This window comes from Orbicella faveolata, unplaced genomic scaffold (assembly GCF_042242905.1).
Source record: "Orbicella faveolata isolate gen_17 unplaced genomic scaffold, um_ofav_v1 contig_25, whole genome shotgun sequence".
Classification (NCBI taxonomy): Eukaryota; Metazoa; Cnidaria; class Anthozoa; order Scleractinia; family Merulinidae; genus Orbicella; species Orbicella faveolata.
This window is the reverse complement of record NW_028301553.1, coordinates 11,366,298-11,390,882: the sequence shown is the minus strand read 5'-3', so window position 1 is coordinate 11,390,882 and position 24,585 is coordinate 11,366,298. Positions and strand designations below refer to the sequence as shown.

The 24,585-nt window shown below is 44.5% G+C and overlaps 5 protein-coding genes and 1 non-coding gene across 6 annotated transcripts; 2 read left to right on the top strand and 4 right to left on the bottom strand.

The window, feature by feature from the left end:
- Positions 1 to 3,272: 3,272 nt before the first annotated feature.
- LOC149108949 (uncharacterized protein F54H12.2-like) lies at positions 3,273 to 4,851 on the bottom strand. The gene has a single exon (XM_089294932.1). The coding sequence runs from the start codon at positions 4,653 to 4,655 to the stop codon at positions 3,273 to 3,275; it is 1,383 nt and encodes a 460-aa protein (XP_089151058.1). The 5' UTR covers positions 4,656 to 4,851.
- A 1,965-nt stretch (positions 4,852 to 6,816) lies between these two features.
- LOC149108948 (uncharacterized) lies at positions 6,817 to 9,284 on the bottom strand. The gene is made up of 2 exons (XM_089295057.1): positions 8,511 to 9,284; positions 6,817 to 7,878 (listed from the first exon to the last, which is right to left on the bottom strand). The coding sequence occupies exons 1-2, from the start codon at positions 9,084 to 9,086 to the stop codon at positions 6,907 to 6,909; spliced, it is 1,548 nt and encodes a 515-aa protein (XP_089151183.1). The 5' UTR covers positions 9,087 to 9,284; the 3' UTR covers positions 6,817 to 6,906.
- A 4,236-nt stretch (positions 9,285 to 13,520) lies between these two features.
- Positions 13,521 to 13,592, top strand: Trnah-gug (transfer RNA histidin (anticodon GUG)). The gene has a single exon. It is a non-coding gene; the product is annotated as a tRNA-His (tRNA).
- Positions 13,593 to 13,887: 295 nt separating this feature from the next.
- Positions 13,888 to 15,946, bottom strand: LOC149108947 (uncharacterized). Its single transcript, XM_089294218.1, has one exon. The coding sequence runs from the start codon at positions 14,352 to 14,354 to the stop codon at positions 13,950 to 13,952; it is 405 nt and encodes a 134-aa protein (XP_089150344.1). The 5' UTR covers positions 14,355 to 15,946; the 3' UTR covers positions 13,888 to 13,949.
- Positions 15,947 to 20,025: 4,079 nt separating this feature from the next.
- Positions 20,026 to 20,787, top strand: LOC110044065 (gamma-glutamylcyclotransferase-like). Its single transcript, XM_020749589.2, has one exon. It carries the CDS (start codon positions 20,067 to 20,069, stop codon positions 20,649 to 20,651), a length of 585 nt encoding a protein of 194 aa, XP_020605248.2. The 5' UTR covers positions 20,026 to 20,066; the 3' UTR covers positions 20,652 to 20,787.
- Positions 20,788 to 22,739: 1,952 nt separating this feature from the next.
- LOC110044063 (ankyrin repeat domain-containing protein 40-like) lies at positions 22,740 to 24,556 on the bottom strand. Its single transcript, XM_020749587.2, has one exon. The coding sequence runs from the start codon at positions 24,554 to 24,556 to the stop codon at positions 23,753 to 23,755; it is 804 nt and encodes a 267-aa protein (XP_020605246.2). The 3' UTR covers positions 22,740 to 23,752.
- Positions 24,557 to 24,585: the final 29 nt, after the last annotated feature.

The window sequence follows — 24,585 nt, the reverse complement described above, 5'->3', positions numbered from 1 at the left end:
CCATTGATTTCTCCTTTTCTGTCGACGAAGGCGTCTTCTCATTGTTGTTCTCAGTTACGTACACTGGTCGAATTGCGCGTGACGGTAGGGCGTTGTCCGTTTTTATAGGTGGTCGTGATCGTGGTCGTGGTCGTGATGCCCGCAATGCGACGACCCGCGGCCGTCTGTTGTTGTTGACGCAAAATCTCTTCCAATTGTTGCTGCATCTGGGCCTGGTCTAGAACACGGTCTCCTCGCCTACTCCTTCTTCCTCCTCGACCAGATCTAATCGACGAAGGCGGTGTGGAGTCACTACCACTTCCGCCTCCGCCTCCGCCTCCGCCTCTGCCTCTGCCTCTGCCTCTGCGTCTTCCACCGCCACCGCTACCACTAGCGCTACTTCTTCTGCGGCTCCCTGAATCACTGGGGGACGTCGGCGTATTTTGACGTGGGACGCGTCTCGGTCGTTTCCCTCCTCGAACGGCTCGTGCCAAAGGTGTGGCGTCTGTCACTCGGGGTGCACCGACACCCGCTGTAACGTTGGAGCGCGATGACCCGGATCCGGCGCTGCCGACACCAGCCGTGACGTTGGTCTGTGACGCGCCAGAGCCAGCGGTGCCTACCCCGACGGGCGAGACCCTTGGCAGGGGCGGTGTCGCCAGTGACGACCGCGGTGAAGGAGTGTTCAGGCTCACACCTACACCCGCCACAGGCGGAATCGGAGTACTCGTTCGATTCGGTGACCCCCAAGGCGAATAATCGTTCAGAGCCGAGAGGTTGAAATCGTCACTGCCGTAAGAACTCATCTCTCCTGTTTTCTTGCTATCCTCTCAGCGATCACTCTTTCGTTATGAATCAAATTCTCGAAATCCTCGTCGTTATATGCTTTCACGAGTGACCTCACTTGACGATAACTCGAACAGAGACAGATTTGTTTCACCGTCTCGTAATCCACTTGAAAGGAATACATGCGCCTTAGCATGGCTATGCAACGTAGAATGAACGTAGGGAACCACTCGGCTTCGCTCCTCAACATGACGGTGCCGCAAACTGATGGCATCGTACGAATCCTTCGTCTTTTAACACGTGACTGAGGACGCGTTGATCGTCCTGACTGGCTGGATGAAGATCCAATAGCATGTAACCGTAAGGTCGATCGGTGTCCTTTCGAAACGTGTCCAACACTTCCTGCCATTGCGTGGGAAACGATTGCAGAAGTAGATTTCGTATCCCCAACTGATCCCGAGGGTTCTTGAAAGCCGCGATGTAATGAGCGTTTCGGGAAATGGTCTTGGCGAATTTTCCGTTAGGGAATAGATCCTGACACAAGTAAATCACCGTGATGTTCCGATGATGCGAATGTTTGGTGAAGAGATCCAACACGCGCTTGTCGTTACCACCCTCGTCCATCAGATCGTCCAAGACCAACACACCCCCTCCAGGAAACCATCGGGGTAACTGTTCGCTTTCGGGGATGCCTTCGTAAAACTTGACCCCGCCCTTCTTGAGCTTTTGGAGACCGTCTTGCCACGATCCGTAGCAGTAATGAATACTCTTCGGTTTTTGTTGGAACAGGTCGCCGTTCTCCAAGAGCAGTTTGGTGGTGAACACCGTCTTGCCGCACCCCGACGGACCCGCTATCAACAAACTCGACGGAGTGTGAAATTGAAACGCTTTGCGCCGTTCCATGATCTTGAAATGGTCCACGGTCTCGAGACGCTCCGTTTTTTATCCGAACAACGTGGCCAATGGGGTCTTGACGGCCGGGATGCGTCTCAACAGACCCAATAGGGTGACTCTACGATTGAAACAGATGGGTTTTTTCTTGGATCGACTCTTGGTAGGGGCTCTCTGACGTTTCGCGAATTTTCCCACTTGGAATTTCCTGGCGTACCACGCTTTTCCCCTCTTGATCTTGGTCATGGCTCTCTTGGCAGCGGCTCTCTTGGGACGCTTGGCAGGCGCCGATCTCCTTTTTCGCGAATTTACTCAAATCTCCGAACTTGTCTTCGTACCAATGCCTCTTTCTCATTCTTCTTTTCCTGTCTTCTTTCTCGGAAAGCCCCGGCATGGTGGGCGCCCTCTTGCGTTTCCTGCGAGTGGTCACAGTAGCTGGTAATTCACCGGTGTCAAGGACAGCCGTCGGAGCCGGTTGAAGAGCGATTATTCTTATTGCTGACGGTTGGTTTTTCTTGAAATGAGCTGCACTAGGTCGAGGCGTTTTTTCACCAGATTTTCCGTAGCGTTTTTCTAACCTGGCTATGACGTCGTCCAAATGTCTATGCCCTCGAAACTGAAGATCCATGAAGTGTCTTGTTTTGTAGGGAACTCCATAATGAACGATTTTGGGTGAAACCGCACCTTTTTATGCATTCGCAAAGTGATGGTGTAAGAACTTAGTGCCGTAGCGAAGAACGTGCCAGTACGGGTGACACTTGTAATCTCTGCAAGCGTCCGTTTGAAGTCTGGCTCTCGTGCGCAAGTGGAACAGGACGTATCGAAGCCAATGATCTTTTTCCTGGTCCAGTATGAATCGGACTCGACGGTAACTGTCGCAATCCAAAATGCGTTCTAGGACCTGTGTACGAGGATCATCCGAGGACAAGAGCAGACACTCTTCTCGACACAGTTCTAGGGATCGAGGGAACCATCTGACTTCACCACGCAACATCCTTTTCTCTCAAAAATGAACACTTTTTTATTCGAACAGCTTACTTTATAACAAATGACGCACTCCTCTGGAGGAACCGCACGTGTCCTGGTGACACGGGGTTTTACAAATCTTGCGCCAGGCCAACTCGTCCACGATCAAACGTTCTAACATGTGCCCTACTTTACGATCGTTCTCCACAAACTCGTTTTTCTTAAAACGATTCAAGAAATCGTTCATGTCACGACCTTCGGCTCGGTCGATCAGGAACATCAGGGCGTAGCCGCCGCAACTCTGACTGAACAGGGACTGTAGACTCCTGCCGTTGTGAATCTGGTACTTGAAATGACGGTCCAACCATTCTTGGATCGGTTCGGCGGTTCCGTACGCGTCCAACGGTAGACCGTAACTGTCCAGTATCTCGCACTTGTTCTTGTCGGCCCACAAAGCGATCCAATGCACGCCCGGTTTATCGTGAGGGTCCGTGTTCACGATGTAAGCGGTCGGTCCTTCTTGGGGGAGTGTCCTGGGAAGCCGATCGCAAGGTACCGTGCCGTAAAATACACAGCGAAGTGACGGATTCGTCCGTGCCAAATGATCCAATTGTATATTATTCAAGGCTACTTTCTCCATTTTTTTCTTCTCATTGGTACACGTCGTAGATGACGACTCGGTTCTCGTTGATCTCCAGCAAGTTCTCGAATTCGCCGTACAACAAGATAGTCAGGTTTTCTCCCGGGTTAGCTCCAAAATCGATCACCAGACGCAGTTCACCTTCTTGCTTGGGGTTCAACACTGGACTGTCCAAACATCCATTGGCCGTGTTGTCAAATACGAACATGTTGCATCTCTTGCCGTTCCCCCAATCCACTTTACTGACCATGTTTCCTTTTCCCCCGCACAAAGCTCCTGAGGCTTGGAGGAATCTGTAGTAGCCTCTCTGATCTTTATTGTCCCCATCGTGTTGGAGTTCTAGGGTCTCATAGGGGTACTCTTCACCTCTCACCAATTGTTTGATGGAAGCCAGATTGAATTTTCCAAAATTGAACGGACTCTCGGTGATGGTTCCGTTGAAGGCTGCTTGTTTCAACAACAACACCACCAGCCGATTAGGTAGCTTATTGTGGAAAGGATTGCTGCACTCAAAGTGACGATTGTCGTTGGGATGCGAGTAAGTGCGAATTTCCCCTCTCACCGTAGGGTAAGTGGCCACTCTTCCACCTTTCAGGCTGGTCATGATCTCTCGGTACACCGAGGGAGTCACTCTCACTTGAGACAGGAACAATCTCACTTTCACGTCGGCTTCAGTCAGTCTGAGAGTACTGGCACCGGCCCATCGGACGGTCCACATGGCTGGGGTATTGAAGTACATGTCAATCTGTATCTGCACGCCAGGTAACAGTAACTTGCTGAGATGAAACACTTCCAGGAAAGGTTTGAACCTCAAAGTCACGGCATCTCCATCTAGAAACTGGAGTCGACCCTGTACTAGGTTCTTGAGATCTTGGGGTAATTCAGCATAATTGGCGTGAGTCGTATCCAGCTTATTAGCAGTCAATTCATCGGCATCTCCGTCGTCGGGTACACCGAGACAGTTGTACCAACCACTAGGTGTCAGGATCGATTCACCGTCGTCTCGGTCGTGGTTCAACAGTGTCTCGATGTAGGCTTTGAGGTGGTAAGTATCCGTCTGGGGGCTGATGAGAGTGCCATTCAATCTCACATTGATCTGTTTGAAGAGGGTGTGGGCCAGATTGTTGGCGAGTCCCATGATATCCGCGGTCAGCAGATTCGTGTTGTCACTTTTCTTGACCGTCAATTCCACCTCGAAGAAATTCTCATTCAAGTCGATGAAGTCTTCTTGAGGATCGACTTGGAAGGTCACTGGATTGATCCCCCTATTGAACGGGTTGATTCTCACCAAACGTCGAGACGACATGCTGACGTCTGTGGGAGGGGTACTGAACATGTTCAGACGAGGGTTACGAACCCCCGCAGACCGGGCATGAGCCACGAGGTCCGTCATCGTCTACGTCGTCGTCGTCGTCTTCGTCTCCTTCTCAGGGCTGACTGCACCCAACGATAGTTTGGGCGTTTTGATCGTGATGGGAAGATCGATCCACCTTTATACGTTCGTCGTATTGGGATAAGTCTCACGCGCCTCGAGTAAATGGGATTCATACTCCAAATAGATCTTTTCTCACTTTTTTCGTCAACGCCCGTTTGATCTGTTGCGTCGCTTTACGTTTCACGGCTCGGGTCGCTCCTCTCTTGACCCCGGCGAGTCCACCTCTCCAATTGGGCTTTCCTCCCTTGCCACCCGAATTTAAACCTTTCAGACCTTCCGTGGCCGCCTCTGTGATAAAGTCTCGGAGAACGCCGGGACCTCGTTTCTTGACACCTCTCCAAGCCATGCCGAATCCGTCTCCAGATTGCTTCATTTTGTCGGGATGAAATCGTACCAGCGTTCCACCGATCATTCTTTCTTAAAGTGTAACGTCACGATCGTATTGCCGTCTCCAAAACTCACCAGTTCTCCAGTTGTCTCAGCCACTTGCACCTCTATTATGTCAATGACGTCTTTGCGCACGGGAATATATTGAATGTGGTAAGGCTCGAAATACTGGACACCCGCACCTCTTCGAATCAAGTTGACCTCTCTCAGTAAATCCGTGACTTGATTTCCCACCACGCTACTTCCTTTCGAGCCATCCCATTTTACAAGCCAGTTCAACATTGACGTGGAATGCAGGGAAATGCACGACCGGACGAAAGATGTTTTTGTTGTCCGTGACCAGGTCTTCACCTTCCCACCTTAACAAGACGTAGCTTCTTTTACCATCATTCGTGACATATTTGGCTCCAAATTTGGGTCCAGAGTTTTTGAAGACGCGTTGTCGATCGAAATAGGCGATCATGGATTTCATGAGTCCAACACCGTCCACGTTGTGGAACACCTCTTTGAGGTCATCCGTGTCGAAGTAAGCTTCTCCATACGTGTAGTAGCTACTCGATTCTATGCGTCTCCATGCGGAAAAGGACAAGATGGTTTTATCCTCAGAAGCGGTGAAGGTAGGCAGCGTCACGTGAGCATCTGGCATGGCGATGCTACTCATTCCCACTTTCCATCCTCCGCTTCCATTCAGGCGTATGGGGCGGGGTAACCTGATCTTGAAATGGTTCGTCTTGTTCTCCGGGAACTCGCTCTTACTACTGTGACTGGGTAAGCTGACGTAAAAATCACTCATCCTTTTTTGAAATGCAACGTGATCGTGGTCACGCCCGACGCAAAGTCCACCAGTTGTCCGTCGTTCTCAGACACCTGCGTCTCGACAATGTCCAAAAAGGTCGTGCGTACCGGTAGATATAGGATGTGTCTCGGTTGAAGGTCGACCACGTCCGGATCGTAACGAACTTGTTTCAACATGTCCGTGACTTGATTCCCCGTCACCATACTCTGTCCCACATTCGAATACACGAACAAGGAACGATGCTCGTGACCGAACGCTTCCTCGTAACTGCGATCCAGGTCCGTGAAAACCCAATTGATGAAACAACTCAAATGTAATGTGTCCGGGTCGATCTTGTAACATATCTCGTCCCCGTCATTCTGGGCTATGATCAAGTCCGTGGCCGTGGGTACGACCTCCGTGGGAAATTCTTTCCTCAAGTGGGGTCCCAAGACGTAACCCGGTTGTCCGTTTTGCAATGTTCCCATCTTGACCCATTTCATCTTCTTGGCCAATTCGATGCCGATGGACACTTGGGGGTAGACGCGTTTACCATGGATCAGGAGGCTGATGCACGTTCTCGAGTTGTCGAGGACGCATTCTCCATTCTCGGCCCGATGCATGACCGTGTACAGCAATTCGGTGGGATCGTCGGGTTTGCTCTTTTTCTTGTACATGGTCACGTCGACATCCGTTCTAGATCTCAACCTATGCATGTATCGATCTCGTATCGCGTTCAGCAACTCGGTACCGGTCCTCGGCGTGAATTCCAAATCGCCCTCTCTCGTCACTCCAGAGACCTGCGTGTATAGGTTTCGATCTGCGTTCACCATATCGATCCACCAGATTTCAAACAGAAGAGAATCTTTCAAGCCCATCTTACGCACCGCAGAGGGAAACGAGAGGTCGCTGATACCCACTTTCCATCCCGACTCTCTTAACTGTAACGGGTTCGGCAGACGATTCTTGAAACTGTTGGCCTTGTTGTCCGTGAACTCGTTCGTGCTGGCATTGCTCATCAGTTGCACGTAAAAGTCGTCGGCATACTCATTCATCCTTGAAGTGTAATGTCACCGACGTCACGCCCGATTCAAAGTCCACCAATCTTCCGTCGTTCTCGGCCAATTGCACCTCCACTATATCCAAAACATTACTGCGCACAGGTTTATATTGAATCTGATTCGGTTCGTACGTCGTCTTGATCGGGTCGTGGGGGACTTCTCTCAAGAGGTCCGTCACTCGATTCCCCGTGACGGTGCTACGGCCTACATTCGAATACAGGTACATGGGACTTCGAGGCGGAGGGAGGTCCGGATGGACGATGACTCTCCGATAGGTCTTGGCGTATTCCTCGTCCAAGTAACTGAAGCGCCAGTTGCAATAGGGACTAAGCTGTAACGCTCCACTGTCCGTCAAATTCCAGAAATTAGTGGAGCGAGCAGTGTCAACGTTTATCCAATCTTTTTTGAAACCAACGGGTACGACGTCGTTTTGAAACACCTTCACCATATTCGTAGTCATTCGAACCACGTCGTAGGCTTCCTCCTCAATCCATCCCAGCGTCTTGGTCAATTTAGGACCAGACAACACCTTAGGACGCCGTCGGTCTCCGGACTTGTCGAGGAACGTGTCGGTGTTGTCCAGAATCAAATCGTTCCCCTCCCATCTGAACACGGGGTAGTATTTTTTCCCGTCCGGAGCTCGCAGACTTTCATCGCCGCGTTCCATATAGCGTGTCAAGCGGTCATTCAGGCGGTTGATGAGGTATTTCATGAGAGATTTACCACTCGTCACCTTACTTCGGTCTTGGTGAAGATCCTTCCCCTTGATTTCAAACGACACTCGGTAACGCGATGGAATCCACGACCCGTCGGACGTTATGATAAACGTTTCAATGGTCCACTCAAAATGACACAATAGATCGTCATCGTCAAAGTTGTGCGATTGAGGGACTGGCACTTTATGCGGTCGTGCAGGTGGTATCGGGTAAGAAACGCTCGCCAATCCCACCTTCCATTCCTTGTCGGATTCAAATAGGAGCGGATACCGCAGACGATTCTTGAAACTGTTGGCCTTGTTGTCCGTGAACTCGCTCGTACTGGCATTGCTCAACAACTGCACGTAAAAGTCTTTCATTTTTGTCTTGGCTTTTTCGTCACGTACAAGCCTTTTTTATCCACCCAACTGTCGTACTTGACTGGCCAACCTTTCCAACGCACCAAGACTTTATCCCCTTTCCGTTTGACGATCTTGTCGATGCGGAACAGATCGTCGTCTTTCACGGACACCTTTTGCAAATCTTGCGCGTAAAACGTGCCTTCGACTGACGTGCCATCCCATTCTTCCACCTTGTACGTGGTGACCTTACCAGGACGTACCCTGCGTATCACAAACACCTCTTCGGTCCAACCGGGTAAATACCCTTTCTTGAACTGTCGGAACTTCTTGTTCAGTCTCACACGATCCCCGACTTTCAGTGGAGGTCGTCTCGATTTTTTTCCTTTTTTCTTCCCGTAAAGAGTCTCCCACACGTCCTCGCTATTGACTAAAGTCACTTGATCTGGAGCCATCTTGATACTGCGATGATACGATCGATTGTACCCTTGGACCAAATCTTGTAACACGGGCAGAAACTTCATCGTATTCTGCACTGTGAAGTATCGGTACAAACGTTCTTTCAGGGTCCGATTAAACCGTTCCACCACAGTGGATTTCGTATCCCCCCGAGTCGAAAAATGATGAATGCCTTTCCGCTTCATCAAATCCTGAAACGTCTTGTTGTAGAATTCCTTCCCGTCGTCCGTCTGAAGATTGATGGGTTTTCTACCTCCTTTCAAGATCTTTTCCATGGCCTCCGTCACCGCTTTACCCGTCTTGCTCTTCAAGGGTTGGACCCAGGCGTGCTTGGAAAACACGTCCACCACCGTCAAGAGATAACGATACCCTCGATTGTACCTTGAAATATTGATCACCTCGATCAAGTCGGCCGTCCACTGCTCGTCGATTCCGAACACCACCACCGGGACCGTGGGAAGCCGACGACGTCTGGGTTTGTGCAACGAGTACCCCAAATCCCTTTGCAGGACCTCGCGAGCACGTCGCACCGAGATCTTATTGGCCTTGGCGAATCGCGTCAGACCCCCCAGACTACCGGGTCTAGAAGGATCCCGATACCGTCCCAGTAACGTCCCGGTCGAAAGCGGCTTCTTCTTTTGACCTTTCTTCATAATCGCCAAAGTTTGTAAACGCACTGTCTCCACAACTCGAAACGTTGCTCCCGTACCTCGAGATACTTCTTAAATGAATCGGGTTGCTGTTTCAACCACAAGATATAAACGACGAAACGCATCACGTTGGGTTCGACGTCGGTATAGTCAAACACCTCCAAGGGCGAATCACTGAAATGGTCAGGGATGGGTTCACCTTTACCGTATCGCTCATAGACTCTAGTGCACCTGGAACACAAGGATGCCCAACTCCATCGATCGGCCATGGTCTCACACACTCTCGAGATCAACCAACTCAATGCATGAGACATGATAATTTGAACCCAATTTTTATTTCAACTTTCTTATATGTACAAAAACGTCGTGCCTGATTGGTTCTTACGAAAAACAGATCTGATTGGCTATCGAAAAAAGAAGGCGAAAGACCCGTATTACACACCTAGTCTGAATCTGTAAAGTAATCAACATGTTCCATGTTCTTAAGATCCTGGATATGCTCCTCATTATACTCTTCCTCAAAGGTATCCATGCCATAATATTTACAGTTTCTCCAACAACAATCCCCTTTACCGGGTCTCCACCTCAGGGCTTCCTCCTGGTCCCCATTCACATAGAATGCTTGTCGCATACTCTCCTTGCACTCACCACACAGGTCCTCCCGATCAGCTTCAAGGGCACGAAAGAAAAACCGATCCCTCCACAGATCACGCTGACGCATGACATCGTTGATCAACTCTTCCAACTTCAGACACGTTTCCTTGTGATCGCACCTGTTGAAAGTCAGTATCTCCTCCACCCTGGGACTCTTGTCCGACTCCAACACCCGTTGTGATAGGTCGCGAGCGAACCGCAAGGGTTCAAACAGATCGCGGATGGCATCAATCATCATGTACGAGAGGTGATCCGTGGCAATCAAACAGGAACGCTCTACGTCCAGGGTGGGATCCCGACAATGAATGAATTTGAAATGGTTGGTAGCACTTCTATACATCACGCGACACCACTCACCGCAGAAAAGGTACACCTTTTCGTTCCTCCTCATTAACTCCAAAATCGTACCACCCCAGTCAGGACGACGTCTCATCAAGAGCTCAAAAGACCACAGACAATCGGGTATAGTCCCTAACGGTTCGAAGAGATTGTCAAAAATGTACATGTCCACTTTTGCATTCGGAATGGCATCGAGATCTCTTAAAGTGTGTACCTTCTGATACGCAGTCCGCTCCACTAGTTCCCGAATCTGGTTAGAGTTACTGTAGTAAGTCATCTTAACCCCTCTCCGACAGCCTCGTTAAACTTCCTTCCTTCTCGATCCGCTAGCTTCGCGATATCCAAGCCCGACAAATGAGGATAGCTCTCTCTGTCGCACCAGTCAATCATGTGCCTCTGGAGCCTATAGTACAAAGGGGAGACAAGACGTAACTCCAAGTCAAATATCTTCCCATGCAACGATCTTTCGCCTTCTTTTTCGAGTCTAGCCAAAATCTCAGAAGCTAGATTCAACTGCTGTCTCAGATCTTCAATGATCTCTTTCACGTCTCTCTCATCCAAAATCCTATGGGTCATCACTGCACCAAGAGCAAGTCGAGAATGATTCACTGCGTCAAACGGGCTCCTTTTATACCCGCGGCTCACCCCACTTTCACTCAGTACACGTACTTTCATGGATCACGCGCCATTTTCATATCCACCAATCGAAACGAAGACCGTCACATGATCCCATCACACCACACGTCTACGATTGGTCGTAAAAAACGTCCATAAAGTCGAACCACGCATTCCATCACGAGTCACTTTTCAGCAGTCGTCATGGATTCACACGCCGAACCCGACAGGAAAAAGAGAAAATCGTCCAAAAAGAAGGAGGCACGTAAGAAACTGAAACTGCTCCTACCCAAGAGAGTGGAAGGAGAAGGAGGAGGTAAACTACAATCCACCTTAGATAGATGGTTATTCAAAAAACCTCGTGCCAGACTACGTTTCAATGAACGCGTCCTCTTCAAAGAGATCACACCGGACTCTGTCAGTTGGACCACCGTACCTCTCAAAGGCTTCTCGCAGCCATGGAGCGTCTTTTCAATCAAACGCCAAGAAGTCAAAAGCGAAATGAAAAGTAACCATTACAGGCGAAGGCAAAGAGTGACACCCAAAAACGTGCGAAAAACCACACACATCCTAAAAACCATGCTACGTGAAAACACCTTGTTGGGATACTAACTCATCTCTCTTCCTCATATAGACTCAAAGCTACCTGCCATTCAAGGCGGATGCCTGACAGTGATAAGAGAATCACCTCCTCAAACCATTCAAGTCCTGGAACCGATAGGACTCGACAAATTCAAGAAAGACAACCTCGTAGAATTACCACCTGAAGTGGACGACAAAGGAGAATTCACCGAGGTACAAGTGTTGCAGGAATTCGACCCCGATCAGTTCCTGAACCAACTGAAAACACAAGATCACACCTGCCCGCGTTGCATGGTACCCATGGAATTTGGAAGCGTGCAAACCCCAGACGGTAGTACCTGGGAGTATTACCGATGCCCCTCTTCCAGATTCCACACCAAGTGTTATGTGACCTGTGGCGCGAACGAGGTGAGCGCCTACCTGAAACGCGTCGACGCACAGACCCACCCCTGCTACAGGAACATCGACCCAGCTCGTTTCCGATGCAACAAGTCCCAGGTCTTAGCCACCTCCCACTCCCAGTCCAACCCAGACAGACTCTATCTCAAGTGTCCCAAGCGTACCTGCAAGTTCTTTCAATGGATCAACGAATACCCACGAGGGGTCGCCGAAGCCATACTGATCAATGGACAGAACCCAAACTAAGAAACACACAGACACAGTTTTTTGTAAAAAACACACACTCTGATTTTTTATTTCACATTTGGCAACCTATCTTCCGCATCGATCATCGATCGCATTGTTACTTGATTACATCGGTTGAAAGTACTATAATAAAAATTAATGACATTGACATAGCGTCTCGCAGTGTTCCTTTGTCTCCGAGTCCACGTGGACTGAAAAGGCTCGAAATTGTAGCATAGCATAAGTCTATGAAACGTGATCCTGTCCACGGGCGGCTTCACTTTCACGTCCCATACAAGGTTACGGCGAATGGCCAGGATCGCATTAAACAAGGTTCTGCCAAAACACTTCTCGATGCTGCGGTACTGTCGCTGACTTCGGGTCCAGTTCTCTCTCTGTTCGTCCATAAAGAAGAGGATCTGGTGCAGCATCACCTCCAACTGGCTCGAGTCCTTAAACCTTGTCAGCCAACGGCGGCCCGCCAACAAATCCCGGATGGGGAAATTCATGGACTCGTAAAATCGAGTCCAGGCCTCGTCCATTCGATCGATTGCCTCTTCATAGGTGGTATCAGGCTTTCTCGGTCGGAAATTGTTCTGGATATGTCTTTCCCTCAAGGCCATGGTAGCGCTCAATACAAGTTAAAAAACTCAGAGTGAAGAGCGGACGACGCTGATTCGCTTTATGCAGATCCGTACAGCCAATCACAGATCAAGACGAAGTCACGTGTTCCAACAGACCCAGGGGATAGGGGGTATCCCCCTACCACGCCCACCTCACGGTCGTAGACTGGACCCCGTTGTACCGTGTGTATAAAACAAGCGAGTCGGACCATTCACTTTCACTCTGAGTTTTTAACTTGTATGAGCGCCTATTACAGAAGACTGTGGGTGTTGCTGTGGCTTCTCAAAGTACCAAGTGAGTATGGAAGTATTAGAGCGATGTAATTCCGAGTTGACCGCCTTGAGAAAGCGAGTGCGAGAGCGAATGAAGGACGAAGAGACCCCCTTGTACAGGGAATTTTTAGATATCGTCGGGGCGGCCCTGGACGAACTAGATCTTTTGTTCCTGGAAGAGAGGCTGGGGGTCGCTGACGAGGACGATATTAACGATTTAGTCATCCATGTAGACTGGGCCCACAACACTTACCGTCGACTATTTCAATTTTAGACATGGAACCCGACCTCCATTGTCACGTTTGCAAGCAAACAAGACCCTGCTGCCGCCAACCTATACTAGAATTGAGTAGAAAAGGGACCCATGACAAATTCGTACGCGCAATCTCGGGACCACTGAGAGAAGCCTGGGGACTAGGGTGCGTCTATGCAACCTGTTGCAAGGTCATCTATGGCATGTACCACAATGTGGTAACCGACTGTTACGAACCCGTCTTCCTGGGAAACAGTTATGAACAGGCACTGAACAGAGTCAACCATGTAAAATCTTTTCTTGATTATTATCCTGAAGAAAAAGAGGGCGCCGGTCAATAGGATCGTGCACACGTCCCACCCTGTAATAAGTGGAATGTCCAATAAAAAAGCTGTTTTTTGTTCTATTTTCAGACTCCATGTCATTTTTTCCTAAACCATGACATCCCCCAAACCAAGTCCTAAAGAGGTAAGCGCTTCGATGGTCTAATGGTTAAGACGTTGAGTTGTGGCCTCAAAGACCCAGGTTCGATTCCTGGTCGGGGCATTCATTTTTTCTTTTTCATTTTCCATAGAGACCCCTGGCCTGTAAAATCTATTTGGACGAACCCCACCCCGACGAGGATGTCATGCTCCTCTTTCTCACCCAACATTTTCCCCACCCATGGTACCTGAGAAGAGACCTCTCCAAGGTCTGGCCCTTCGGACGCGTTTTCGAATCCTCCTCAGGCTTTCACGGAGAATTCATCACACCCCAAACCATGATGCTAGCCCTCGTGCACCTGGGAACCAATGACGTGCAAGCACTCAAGATGATGCAAAAAATCACACAACAAACCATGTACATTCTCTCGTTAAAGGATCTTTATTAGGTTTTTTGTTACAGGCATGAATAAAAATTTTTTCACTCTGTGGGTGGTAGTGGTGCAATTTCTTCAATAAATGCTTGGTACGCCAACTCTTCTCTGTCGCCCCAACCGCTCTTCCACTCTTTCCATCCGGCCTCAAATCCATCCGGCAACTTCTCCAAACACACAGGGTCTTTAAACGTTCTTGACTTGTCCGCAAGCATCTTATCAGACAGGACTTTTCTGAACCTCAACACCTCATCCGCCAGCTTCGTAGTTTCTTTCTTCAGGAGGACATCCATACTGCGAGAAACGGCGCTTTTCATTATCCTTCCAAGAATACCCTCATGAACGGCATCCATCACTCTCGCTGCAAAATCTTCTTTCGACATGTCGTCTGACAAATCCTCTTCAGAAATACTAAACACCTCCACATTCGTCTTGCTCTCCTCCGAAGCCATCTTCTTGTCGCCGATCCACAAACAACAATGGCAACTCCGCCAACTCACCGCCTTTTTATTCCCATCCGAACCACTCTATCATTGGTTCGCACCTTATTTGATCAACCTCGATTTCATGTCGCCTTATTTGGGCATGCACGAACCGTGACGTCATCCATAAACCGGTCACGTGACATAACCCACTTTGGGCGCCATGTTTGGCTACCAAAGGGGCCATCTTGGATTTTGAAACTTAAGAGAATGTATGGGAAAATCTTGGTCACGTGGTACAATCCCTGGCTCCTGATTGGTTACTGCCCCTAAGAGCGTCCTTCACTACTAGTTCCCTAGTTCAGACCGATGTAAGATTGCCGTTAACATAATTTGTAAGGGCTTTTGTTGATGGTCTTAGCGCTAATAATGAAAAAGTAGTTTCTTCTTAAAAACATACCCAATTCAAGACTATAGAGCAAAAACCATACCCTATTTATGACCAAAACGGACGTGGACAAAACGGACACCGACAAAGGTACATATGTTTCAGATAATCGCCATTATTGGTTAATTTTGCACTACATGGAGTTGAAAATTGTCGATTGCTTCCCCGTGAAGATAACAATAGCCAGTAAGGCACTGTACTCTATGCTATCATAATTTTTCTATCTTGGAAATCGAAACTCTGCGAGAAAAGAAGAATAAATATGTGAAACAATAGCTGACCTTACATCCAATGCTGGCCATTTTGGGATGATAGCACACGCACAATTTTACCAAATGACATTTCTGGCGCGAAAATACCATTCCCTTCATGCACTTTGGTCACTTAGCAAGAAAATCGGCGTTTTAATTGTACCGATGTCCGTGTTTTGTACCCAGTCGGCAGTTGATAGCCCGCATTTAGTCCGCAGTCCGCGTTTTACACCTGAATCTGTGTTTTATACCCCGTACGGCGGTCTTAATTTTTTGTTAAGATGCAATTATGATTCGAAGTCTCTTGAGCGGACTGGTATGCCTCAATTCCATAATTCAATGCCGCAATTCTTTCTTGAACAAAAATCCTCCTATGAATTTGACCTTGGGCAAGACTTCTATCTTTATTTAACAATAAAGATATTCTTATTGATCAAAAGACTTTCTTTTACAAATCGTGGTTTCAAAAAGGAATTTTCCGGATACACGACCTCCTCACGAGGAATGGCACCTTTCTTTCGCATGGTGATTTTACCCACAAGTATGACTTAAAATGCAATTTCCTACAGTATTTACAAGTAGTTTCAGCAATACCCCGGCGACTTGTTGAAAAAGCAAAGCAAAACCTGGATGCCAAATTTACTTTTTCACCAGAAAACAGTTTTTCCAGCTATCACCTTCAATAAATGTGAACCTTCTGAAAATGTAGAGTAAAGATTACTATTGGTTTTTTCAAAACAAATTAGATGCAGAACTTAAGGCGCCTGGAAAATGGACTCGTGATTTGCAGACTAGTGATATAGAATTTAATGTCTACTTCAAAAACCTAAAAGGTATCTGCAAAGAAAATAAACTAAGAGAATTCTACTTTAAATTTCTACACAGAATCATTGTAACGAAAAAGGAATTATGTCTGTATGGTGTAGAAAGCAACAGTGCATGCGTTTACTGTCAGGAGTCTGACTCGATAAGCCACTCATTCATCCATTGTCGATGGTCAAAAAAATTTTTCTCTGAAGTAATTAAGTGGTTTAATAAGGAAAATGACACCTCCTACTCACTTAACACAATTGAATTACTCTTTGGGAAATTATCAAATGAACCTGACCCCGGTTCATCGCAGAAGATGTTAAAAAAGCTTAAGTATGTCCTTCTGTTTGCTAAATACTATATTTACAACAATAAGCTTAGTTCAAAACAAGGAAGCTTGAACGAATTTACTAGGAAACTGGAATTCAAGTATCATTTAGAAGGATTTTAAGTCAACATACAAGTGTAATTATGCCTCGAAATGTACAGAAAAGGGAATTGTAAGTTAAAGAAAAAACAAACGTTTTATGATCTGCACAGTATTTGCTGTAAAAAAAGTAATAATAGCTTATTTTCACCGACTAGACGTCGTATGTATGTAAAGCAGTATAACGTAGTTTAATGTAATCTATTTGAAGTGTAGTGTAAGTTGTGTAAAGTAGTGTAATTTGGTTAAGTAAATTATATTGTAACATAGTGCTATGTGTTTGAAATAAAGTGTAAAAACAAAAAAACAAAACAAAAAACAAAAAAAATACCCCGTCCGTAATGCTTAGTCCTCGTTTTATACCTGAGTCTGTGTTTTATACCCAGTCCGTAGTCCGCAGTCAGCAGTCCGCACTTTTCTCATGATCTACACTAAGATTTTCTTTGAAAGGGCTTTAAGGACTTTTAAGGTCACGCATTCTGCTTGCATTGTGTCTGGTTCTCATGTCTCAATATCGTTACTGATGCATACGATTAAAGCTGTCTTTTTTAGGACGGGCTATCACAGAGGTTTCAAGGGATCTTTGAGAGTTCTATTCATTCATCAGTTAGCAGTGCTGTTTTGATCAAACCCTCGACGAATAACAGAGGAAGCGTGTATAAAAGTACGTGTAATAAAAGACAGAAATGCCCAGAAATTTCCAGAATAAATAAACATTAAATCTTCAGCTAGGACCGCGTCCATGTTGATTTCAGGCTGAATCAAGATCACATTTCTTAACAAAGTACACGACGTAAAATTGCATCATTCCACCTAGAAGGTCTGCTCAATTTTGCTCTTGGATCAGTTTATGTAGCACAAATTTAGCAAACCGAAAGTACGCCGTGATTGATATGCAAGGTTTGTGCAAATTATTCGATACTAATATCCATACCTCAGGCTACTTTCAATGAGAGGTCTCCAAAAATTCTGATTTTAATCGTCGTGAAATGAATTTGTCTTCAATGGCGTAGTTAGTTTCGAGTTTTCGTTTCCTCTCAATTCCCAGAAACTGTGGCGAAAGAACTTCAGAAACAGAAACATTATTCGCGCTTTCACCATCGAGCTCGCTCAATGGACTCTGTTGTTGAATATTTGTAGACTTAGTCACAAAACCCACGATTATGACAAAACAGCGCAATTTGTGAACTGATGGGAAGAACCTTTGTAGGGTCTCGTCAAACCGAGTATCACCAACACGTCTTCGCTTGAGTCAACGTTCGGAAGTTCGTCATCTACAGCAGTGATCTTATAGTTGTATACCTGAACTGGTGCATCTTGAGTGATTTCACATCTCCGTTCTCCCCTGCTATCGTTCCCCGTTGTTATCCGTAATTTTTCTCTTTTGCACTTATACACTCCAACAGACGGGCACTTGGTGTGCTCCAAGACGTATTCCCCGTTGAATTGTTTTGGGTTGTTGAACACCTCTTTGACTGTTGGATGACTTTGTTCTATCAGAATATCGTACAAATCAACAACATCAGAACTGTCCACGTCTTTCGCTGGTTGATTACAAGGCTTTCTGTAACTCACGAAGACATCATTCACTCGATGAGGATGTGAGATCCCTTCAAGTTCGGGGCTTCTTACCTTAAATAGATGTTTCTCTCCGATGTTTAGATCTTTGTCTTTCGCCGGGAACCAACGACAAGAATTTTTTCGCAGCACAGGCCTCACTAGTTTATGTCTGTCCATGTCCCAACCGATGTAACAAAATCCATCGCTCATTCTTGCTTTAGCGGCAATCATCAACCTCAGGTATAAATCGCCGGAAAGCAGATTGTAGGCCATCTGAAATCAGTTTGTAGAAGGTTTAATTTATATCCAAATCATCATGTCGGCGAAGAACAGCTTGGCCTTCTGACTGCTTTGCTGACGAATAGTCGGAGAGCTTAGAAATTATAGACGGGTAATTGGTCATTTAAAAAAAAAAAACAAACAAACAAAAAAACAAAAACATAGGCACGCAAGGCGTGCGAGGCTGATTTTTTTTTTTTTTTTTTGTGAATTTAGGTTAATCGAGCAAGTTTGTTTGGTTGTGATTGACAAGTGGAGCGTTTTAATAAACCATTCAGCCACACTGCTTCCTCCGATTTCAGTTATTAAAATTTTTATACCGTTCCTCTTCTAACCAACTGCCGTTTCGAAAAACTCGAAAACTTGAGAATGACTACTAGGAGGCAATCTCCAAACGCACATCAATGTTAAATATTCTGAACATCTAGTTTGTGTTCTATGGCGGTCAGGATTACGTTAATGTCTTCTGTTTACATTCTACCGCAAAACCTATTTCCAGGTCTGAGGGAATACAACTTGGAAAGGCGCTCTGAATCATTCCTTTTGAAAATGATTGAAAGTTGTCATAAACTAAAAATATAACGCATTTGTTCCGTGTCAATTTTATGACCGGCTGCCTGGATAATCGACCACGCGTTTACGCCCTGAATATCTCCTTGGCCAGTTAAGTTCCAACTCAAATGGCCAATCATTAGGTTTTCAAGAATCTGCATTCATTCAGCTTTTAACTGGCGTTTCGCTCTCGAAGAAGTGGGACGAGAAAGGGGTATGAAAAGGCCTAAAAACCAGAAGAGATTAGGATTAAGCCGTAGGAGATAAGGGAATGGAATGCCTTCAGTCCTGATCTCATCCATACCGCGCTTTTTGCGTTTGCGTTCGAACCTCTACGGATTCAATCTCGTTCCCAGAGCCTTCGTTACCCTTGGACAAAGGTACCGAAGGCTCTGGGGACTAGGTTGCTAAGGATTCGATAACTCTTGCTCACGGATGTTGTGTAGTTAGTTGTGACCAAGTTGTGACCAGTCTTTCTTATTTATTTATTTTTTTCTTTCATATGTTAATGTATTCTTCGAATGTATTATTTTTTGTGTATTTACATTAGTTCATAGGTCATCTGTTTTTATATGGCGTTTAGGACTCCTTTACAGATTATCCTTTGGCCTTTTAACCATAGATTGTAATAAATAGATAGATTAATAAATAAATAAATAAATAAATAAATAAATAAATAAATGAGTAAATAAACTTCATGGAAATGCGGTGTTTGACTAAGTTGTTCCCAGATCTCTTGTGGGCTTCGAGATTTGTGTTTGACTCCAACGCAGGTGGTTGATCGTGGGTAGGAGCCACTTACACTACCACACTACTAAAACGTCATGGATGATGATGATAATAATAATAATAATAATAATAATAATAATAATAATAATAATAATAATAATAATAATAATAATGATAATGATAATTTAATTTTTTTAATAATAATAATGTTTATTAGTGGCTTATAAAAAATTACAACTGTAAAAATTCTTAGGACAATATATATGTCAGGGAAATACTAACTTACAAACGAATTACAAATTACATTCATTCTTTACAACCCTTATAAATTTGTCTGTTATCATTTGTCGAAAAAATTTAAATAAGAATAGTAAAAAATACTCTACACATTACTAATAATAGTAATAATAGTTATAATAATAATAATAATAATAATAATAATAATAATAATAATAATAATAATATTAATAATAATAGTTCATCTGACCATAAATCGTCTTAGATCCATAAGTATGTTTAGTCGTCACCCGGGAGTCGTCACCGAACATTTACCGAAAGCATACATCCGTCACGTATATGTCACGGGTCTGTCACGAAGCCACCACGTAAAACAACCATCACGTGTTTCATTTTTAACCGTCACGGGTTCTACTTGATAGTCACGGGTTATCAACTTGAAAGGGGAAATGCGGGTTGGTTTCTTGAGGAGCCACGTTAAGAGTCTTTCTACTCGTGTTTTGAAAGGATATTTGTTCCCAAAGAGAGCTAGCGTTGGTCTTACGTTCTTCTGGAGAAACTTCAACGAAACCATGACAGCGAAAGAGATGTACTTCGCTTTCGGTTCCAACATGAACCCAGACAGGATGAGGGAACGAAAAGCCTTCTTCACTAAACGAGTTGGGGCCAAGTTATCGGACTACAAGATGAGTTTTACGTTTAGAAGACCGGATGGACGTGGTTCCTGTAACATCAAGCCAGAGAAAAACTCGGTTGTACATGGGGCATTGTACACTCTTGAATCTGGAGGACTTGATAGACTGGATGTCTTCGAAATGGTCTCAGAAGGTTGTTACCTCCGGCAGTGTGTGACCGTGGAGACTTCAGATGGGGAAAAAATTGAAGCCACAACTTATGTTGTGACTGATGAGTTTTACCAGGAGGGATTAGTCCCACGGCGAGAATACCTAGATCACTGTTTGGCCGGCAAAGATGTCTTGCCAGCCGAATATTACGATTTTCTCGTGTCTTATAAGGACGTCTGCAAAGACTAGAACTGAAACAAAATTACTACAAGGAGCAATCCCTCACTTTGAATTCTACAGATACAGTATTGACCCAGTATTTAAACTTATCTCTTATGAAAACTGTATTTATTTCTTATCAAAATGAAACAAGGAAGGAAGAAAATGTCTCATATTTTTGTGTTTTATATGGCAATGATTATGTATTTGACTTTAATTTGTGTTTTATTTTTGCATGTCTCGTGGACGTTGTTCGCTGTATCACCAGCTGCCGTAATGACTGCAATTGTTCAACAGGTGGTGAAATAGCAAGTCACCAGTATACTACAAATAATTTATTCCATGCAGGCTTCTTTAAAATTGTATATTAAAATTCCGGCGTGATAGTGAGGCCTATAAGAAAAAAGAAAAAAACAAACCAAAAACACTGATTATAAACATTCCGAAATACATTTAACTGTGAACAACTTAGTGCACAGTTTAAAATCTGGGAGATTGCCAGTTTTACCTGCTCTTCCCTAAAAAAGGGTGTTAAAGGCATTTACTGATTTAATCACAAAAATGTGTGAAGTATATTGAAAATGCCAAAAATCAGCCAAAACAAGTGCAAAAATGTACGTAGGCACTTTACTCTATGTCTGGGAGATTTGGTGATCTGAATGGGCTCCGTCTATATGCGAGAGACTAATGGATCTACTGGTAGGGCTGGCATATAGAGATGAAAATGGCCATTTGATTTTCTTTGCTTGTGTTCTCCAGGCCCCATTATCAAGCTGAATTTTTATAAATATCTAAAGTAACCTTATTTGTAGTATTAATGACTGGCAGTTTGCTATTTGATGACCCACCTTGTCCCCCCTCCCTCCCCCCTTAACAGTGTCATTTCTGAAAAAGAACTATGGAGATGTTCGTGACTTTCATCTCATTCTGATTACTTAGTGCATGTTCTTCAGTGTTATGAAGAAAACACTTGGTACAAGTGGCCATTTTTTAGGCTAGAGATGAATAGAACTTGACAAGTTTTTGAGTATCTGGTAATGCATTCAAGACTGGCACAAGAGAGACTGTATGTTCAGTTGAACAATCTGCTTTAGTAGTACGTCTTCAACAGAAAAGTAAGAGGTGAACTTCTCTGGGATGGATCATTGATATCTGTCTGCAGATATAAAGATGGGCATCCAAAAAATTACTGCTGTATGCATCCAGATGGTTATGGTATGAGTATCAATATCAACTTGGACAGAACAAGTTATTAAGGCAAACTATCTGCTTTTGTACATCTTGAACGACGAACTGAGGGCTTGGTGCATCTGATACTTTGTCTTGTTCTTACACTAAATGACACCTTTGCAGGTAAAAGGTAAAAGTAAGGGCTTAATAAATTTTAAAAATGATTCCTACATATTCCACCTAAACAAGATCCAAGTTATGAAGGTATGTGTGAGACTCAAACAATGGAGTGTTTAAAACAATGCAACAATTGTAGCCATGGGCATTTCAACATATCGAAAGTTAACGGCTGAAAAAAAATTGAGTTTCAGCTCGCCCTTAAGACAAGCAGCTCTCAAATTTTGTTCTCCCTGGGTAAGTCTTAGTTTACTGTCTTTCCTGGGCCCTTGCCCAGCCATTAGGCAAGTGAAAAATGATTTGCTTGGAAAAGTTAAATGCCCAGCAGGAAAATCTACTTGTCCTGGATGACCACATGGTACTTTTTTTGAGCCCAGAAAGTTGCATAAGGCCTTTGCAGCAAGTGAGCTACAAAATTGCATGTGATGAAGTTCTGTAATCTCATTAGGCCTGAGGATGCCATTTTAAACCAAAAGAATGCAACATTTTTCCTGGTCAATTTAAAGTGGTTTGGAGTGGTGTCATTAACTGGGTGTCTTGCTTTTTATTTTTGGTATAATATTGGTGTTTACAGAAGTGATGTGAGGCTGAAATAGCCAGCAGCAACAGTTTTCTACCACTTTCACGAGTTGGCCCTTGCTTTGTGCTGGAAAACTAATTCTTTTGATCTTTGATATGGGTGGCAAACTTGCAATAAAAAAATAGCCTTGAAAGAGTCAAGTATTACAGACCAAAACTGAATCTAGGCCTCAAACTAGGAGACATTAGATATTTAAATGCAAAATTTCAGATTTTTATTATTTGATCTTTTAACAATCTTTAAATTTTAAATTTTGACAATCTTTTAAATCTTTTATCATTTGTCATGGGCCAAGCAATCATAACCCTTTGTTTACATGTACATTTGACCTTGGCAAATGCTAAGCAATGATCTTTTCAGGTCTCATTCAAGGAAACCTTTTAGCATCCCACACCAAAGGATGGTGAAGGCAAAAAGTGAATTTTTATTTTGAAACATGCAATTATTGTGAAACAAAAATCAAGATTTTACTTGTGTGATTTTGTTGCCATTACCTCTAATTCTGTAACAGGTTATCAAATGGAGAGATGGCAAATGATCCTTACAAAAATATGTCCTGCATCTTTTTGCCCAAATTTACAGGTGTCATGGTGTCATTTTTTTGTTTCACCTCCTCAGAGTGTCAATAATTTTCATTAGCAGGGTATAGAGTGATTTTACAGAACCCATGAAACAGAAACTAATTGTTAGTGTGTAATATTGTCTGCTAATTAGTATTAGTGCATGGCATACAAAAATAAAGACTAGAAAACAAAAGAATTACTAACTATAGGTCCTATAGGGGGATAGTAGGAACTAATATGAAGTTGTGACATGTACAATTCCACTATCTATTTCACCAGTTAAGTAAAACCACTCTATTATATCAGTTTTACCATCCCGTATATTCTCTGACTTACCAGTTAACACCCCTGACTGGATAGTGAATAGAGTGAACATAATTATACTCATTCTCTATAAAATCTAACGTCATCCTGGGCCGTAGCTAGTAACAGGCAAACCAAGGCACTTGCATCAACCATTTTTGTTCTTTTCTGTTGTTTATAGTCATTGTGCCTAAGAAGAGAATTTAACCAAGGACATTGCCTCAGTTATAATTTTTTCATTGACGTTGCCTCAGTCACAGTTTGTTTCTGGCTATGGCCCTGTCATCCTCTCTCCCTCTTCAATATTTCTACTACCTTAAATCATAGAATGCATTACATTAACTTTTATTGCCTGTCAACACTACTTCCAATTCTTGGAATGGTAGCAGTCTTGTCATGTCTTTGTCATTTCTAACAATGGTGTTTGGCAATTTTCTTATCTTCTTTATATTCTTAGCCTCGATACTCAGTTCTTCGCAACACACTTTCTCTAAAGTTTGAAATGTGAGATTTCTTCTGTGAAGATCAACTTCTATAAAGTCCTTTTCATCTGTATCGGCAATTCGCAACTTTAACACGATTTCCTCTCCTGGCTGTGCAGCACATGAAGAATATGAATTTGATGAAGTGTTGACGCCTTGCTGCTGTCCATTTACCAAAGATAACTCTTGGTTGTTTGTGGTTGAAATACCTTGCTCTCTGTGTGAAAGTCTTCCGGACTCGTCTTTCGCAGCATAAAAAAACTCCGGATTTCGGAGATAATTCGGAACAATAGGTAAAGTGTCATTGCCTGTACTTAGACCGATGTTGCCTTGTTCTCCAAGTATCTGTTTAACACTAGAGTTACTGGATAACTGGGCTGCAGTTTCCCCTTTCTTAGTCAACAACGTTGTATCAGCCCCTTCTTGCACGAGGTATTTCACGATGCTTACGTGCCCTCGTTTTGCTGCCCAGTGCAAAGGAGTCCAGCCGTTCATTGCATTTGCTGCATTAATGCTGATCCCTCGTTCGATGAGCAGTTTCGCATTTCTTTCGTCGCCGATGCAGCAAACTTGACGCAATCTCTCCTCCAATGCTCCCTTGTCCTCCATCTTTGACTTCGCGTTTGGGTCTAGATGGAACCACTTCATTGATTGGTTCATTCTATATTTGATCAGCTTACCGCATAACT